The sequence below is a fragment of the Pelodiscus sinensis genome, chromosome 19, assembly GCF_052426305.1.
Source record: "Pelodiscus sinensis isolate ZL-2025 chromosome 19, ASM5242630v1, whole genome shotgun sequence".
NCBI lineage: Eukaryota > Metazoa > Chordata > Testudines > Trionychidae > Pelodiscus > Pelodiscus sinensis.
Window position 1 is genome coordinate 7,359,357 of NC_143070.1, and position 4,366 is coordinate 7,363,722.

Here is a 4,366-nt window from a genome sequence, read left to right on the forward strand (position 1 = left end):
ACCACACCCTCCTGTGCCCGGACTGCTTCCCCTTCCGAGGAGTGAGGACTCTGGGGGCCTTTAGCAAGCACGTAAAGTTGGTGCACCGGAAACAGATCGCCTTCCGCTGCGACCGATGCCACGGCCTCTTTGAGTCACAGAAACAGTGCAAACGACACCAAAACACCACCTGCAAAGGCCCCTGTGCCCGAGTCGTCCCCTCGACCCCGATCCGGATGGTGTCCACTACGCCGTATAGCAGAAAACAACCGATGCCGGACCATGAGAACCTCGCTCCGGTCAGGAGCACCCCTGCCACAGAGCCTGCCCCTTCACCATGAACCAGCCCTGCGCCTGATAGTCTATCACCAAGGGCCGGCCCTGCATCTGCCAGCCCGGAACAGGGCTCCAGCCCGGCACCCCGTGCTGTCAGGCCAAGCAACAGCCCATCTCCGGGGTCCCGCACCCCCGACCCTGCCGGTCCTCGGACCTCCCCGCCTCTGATTGTCAGGAACTTGTCCGTACGACTAGACCAGTTCCTGTCCGTCAGGAATGGCACCAGTGGTTGCCGGATCGGTGCTCCTCCGCGGATCAGCTCACCCCGGTCACCTGTCAGCAGTACCAGCCCCCCTCTCCGGTCCACCAAGCGGCGTCCGGCACCTGCCTCCGCTGATCCCTCCCTCCCAAGGACCCCGGTGGCCGCCACAGAGAACCCCGAACTGGCCAGGGACCGCACCGGGCCCCCCGTGCCCCAAGATCACTGCCAGCCCGCCGGTCCCAGACGACAACCACGCGCCTCCACTAGCGCCCCCGGGGATGCTGACTCTCTCCGATCCGGAGCTGACTCCTCTGGCGCGCCTGCCCGGTCATCAGCATCCCGCCCCGCTGCCGTCTCCTCTGCACAGAGATCCCGTGCTCCAGCGGCCTCCATGCCTGTCCCTCCTGCAGGAGAGATAAGTTCCCAGCACGGACGGGGCTCCCGCCGCGAACGCAACACCACGGCTTGGCAGCAGCTGTGGCTAAGAGAGCTGACATCGATTGACTCCTTCGATGGCCTGGTGACCGTGACGGAGCGCCTAACAGCCGACCTGGCTGCAAGTGGCGGGCCAGATCGCCACGGTAAATCCCGACCCCCGCGCCGACCCCCGTCACCTGAAACGACTGCCAGCTCCAGGGTGGGGAGACGAGGGGATGCTGGCCGCCGAGACGACCCGGTGGCCGCAACCCGCCTCCAAACGCTCTACCGCACCAACCGCCCAAAGGCCGTGAGGGAGATCCTGGAAGGTGCCCCGTCTCACTGCACGATCCCGCCCGACGCACTTCACTCGTACTTCACCTCTGTGTTTGCGAAGGAACGTCCCCGAGAGGGGCCCAGCCCGGACTGTATCCCTCAGGCTAGAAGCCACCAACGACCTGGACAGGGACTTTACCCCGGAGGAGGTCCAGGTACGGTTGTCCAGGACCACCAACACCGCCCCCAGGAGAGACGGCATCCGGTATCTCCAGCTAAAGAGACGTGACCCTGGTTGCTTGGTGCTAGCCGCCCTCTTCACCGCCTGCAAGAGGTTACGGCGCATTCCTGACACATGGAAAAGTTCGATGACCGTCTTGCTGTACAAGAAGGGCGACCGTACCGATCCGGAAAACTGGAGACCCATCTCGCTGGGCAGCACTTTATACAAACTCTACGCCAGCTGCCTGGCGGCCAGGATCACTGACTGGGCTGTTCACGGTGGCGCCATCAGCTCCACCCAAAAAGGCTTCATGACCTGCGAGGGCTGCTACGAGCATAACTTTGTGCTCCAGGCAGCCCTCAGAGAGACGAGAAAATCCCAGGGACAATGCGCCATCGCCTGGTTGGACCTCGCAAACGCCTTCGGCTCCGTCCCCCACCAACACATCGCAGACACCCTGACAGACTTTGGGGCCCCGGACGCCTTCCTCCACATCCTCCGGGATCTATACACAGACTGCACCACCACTATCTGCACCACCACTGGAGAGACCGCACCCGTCGACATCCACCGTGGCGTGAAACAGGGCTGCCCCCTCAGTCCCATCATTTTTAATCTGGCCATGGAACCCATCCTGCGTGCCATCTCCCAGGGCCCGGACAGTCTGGACCTGCACGGCGTAAGGGTCGACATCCTGGCCTACGCCGACGACCTGGTCCTGATCGCCGATAGCGCGGAGGGGTTGCAGCGGATGCTCCAAATCGCCGGCCGGGCCGCTGAATGGACGGGCCTTTGTTTAATGCCCGGAAAAGTGCCTCCCTCCATGTCGATGGCAGCTTAAGAACCCTCACGAGGCCAACCGCCTTCTCCATTCAAGAACAGCCCATGGCCTGCCTCCAAGAGGGCCAATTTTACCAACACCTGGGCACCCCGACGGGAATACGGGTCGAGGCCACTCCAACAGACACCCTCCACAAAATCCTGAGGGACGCAGAGCTGCTCGACCAATCTCTGCTCACACCATGGCAGAAAATAGATGCAATTAACACTTTCCTGATCCCCCGCATCTCCTTCACCCTGAGAGGCTCCGCCGTCGCCAAGGTCCCCCTGAACAAAGCTGACAGCGCGATCAGAGCCCTTGTCCGGAAGTGGCTCTACCTGCCTCAGAGGGCCTGTACGGACATTGTCTACATCCCCCACAGACAGGGAGGCGCCAACGTTCCGCGCATGGGGGACCTCTGCGACGTGGCCTCCATTACCCACGCCTTCCGCCTCCTGACCTGCCCGGATGTGAGAGTGCGCACCATCGCAGAAAACGCCCTGCGCGAGGTAGTGAGGACAAGGATTGCCAGGGACCCCACCGCTGCAGACATCGCCACCTACCTCAGCGGTTCCCTCGAGGGGGACTTCAGGAGGGACGGCGATGACCTCTCCTCTCTATGGTCCCGGGCCCGCAACGCCACCCGCCGTCTGGGAAAACGAATTGGCAGCCGCTGGGTCTGGAGCGAGGCCCGTACGGAGCTTAGCATTGTGCTCCCCCGCATCACCGCACAAGGCCATACCACCGTCACCCCCGCGGCCAGGGCTCTGCTGGAGAGGCTCCTGAAAGGGACCACTATGCAGACGCCCTGGCTAAAAAACCGGACCAGGGTAAGGTGTTTGAGGTCACCAGCAAGCAAGAAGCCAGCAACCACTTCCTCCGGGCTGGCAACTTCACCCGTTTTGCTGACTGGCGCTTCATTCATCGAGCCCGCCTCAACTGCGTCCCCCTGAACGGCGCCATCCGCCACGGCACCAGGGACACGAGGTGCAGACGGTGTGGATACCCGCTGGAAACACTACCCCACGTGCTTTGCGGCTGCACGACGCATTCAGAGGCCTGGCGGCGGCGTCACGACGCCATTCAGAACCGCCTCGTGAAGGCTCTCCCGCCAGCCCTCGGAGCCGTAGCTGTGGACTCCCCTATCCCGGGAACCAATAGCCGCCTGCGACCAGACATCGTGGTCACGGACGAACAGGCCAAGACAATTCTCTTGATTGACGTGACGGTGCCTTTCGAAAACCGCATGACCGCCTTCCGTGTCGCCCGGGAAAAGAAACTCAGCAAATACGCGCAGTTGGCTGACAACCTGCGGTCCCGTGGCTACTCGGTGGCGGTCCATGCCCTGTTGGTGGGTGCTCTGGGCGCCTGGGACCCGGAGAACGATGCGGTGCTGGAGGCCTGCGAGGTCGGCCTGATGCGCAGGCTGATGGTATCCGCCATCACCGGTCACTGCCAGTACAACATCTAACCACCCGGCCCCCCTAACACCTCCAGTACACCCTGCCAGGCCCACTCCCGGACCTGCCCCTGCTCTTTTATCGCTAATCCTTGAACTACTATTAGCCTCCTTGCCCCCTGGCCCTGCCCGAGACCCCTCTCTGCCGCCCATAGGTACGGTCTCCCATACTAGGCAGGGCCCCAACGAGCATTACTATCGCTTCCCTGGCCTTATCCTGCATCCCTCCATAGTCCAGGTATTGATACAAATAGGGCCCCCGACAGCTCTTTGGCTGTCTGGTGGTCTCCCTCTACAGGGTTGCTTACTAGATTAGCTCCTTCTTGTTGGCTCCCTTACACGCACGCTCCCCCTCTACACAATTGTGGGAACACATTTTAGCAACCCCTCAGCCCTCATGGAAGAACACTTAGTCTTCCAAAGAGGCTCACATTGACTGCACACTCTGCAATTGTTAATCGTACTATATTTATCTGGAACTGGAGAGGTTTTCTTGTCTCTCTACGATAAACTCCAATATTACTATCCACCCCACAGCGCAACCTGCTCCAGTTCGCCAGATGTGTTTTACTTGTTTACTGTATTATTTTTGGAAACATTCACTCAATAAAACTCGTTTTATCTGTTCTTATCAGTTTAAGATTTCGTGATGAA

General features: G+C 60.9%; 1 protein-coding gene across 1 annotated transcript; it reads left to right on the forward strand.

Moving 5' to 3' along the window:
* The first annotated feature begins 2,318 nt into the window (after nt 1-2,318).
* On the forward strand, nt 2,319-3,724 carry LOC149522133 (uncharacterized protein T26G10.4-like). The gene is given in 2 exon segments (XM_089771441.1): nt 2,319-3,039; nt 3,042-3,724. Coding segments are annotated over 2 exon segments (1,404 nt in total).
* The last annotated feature ends 642 nt before the right edge of the window (nt 3,725-4,366 follow it).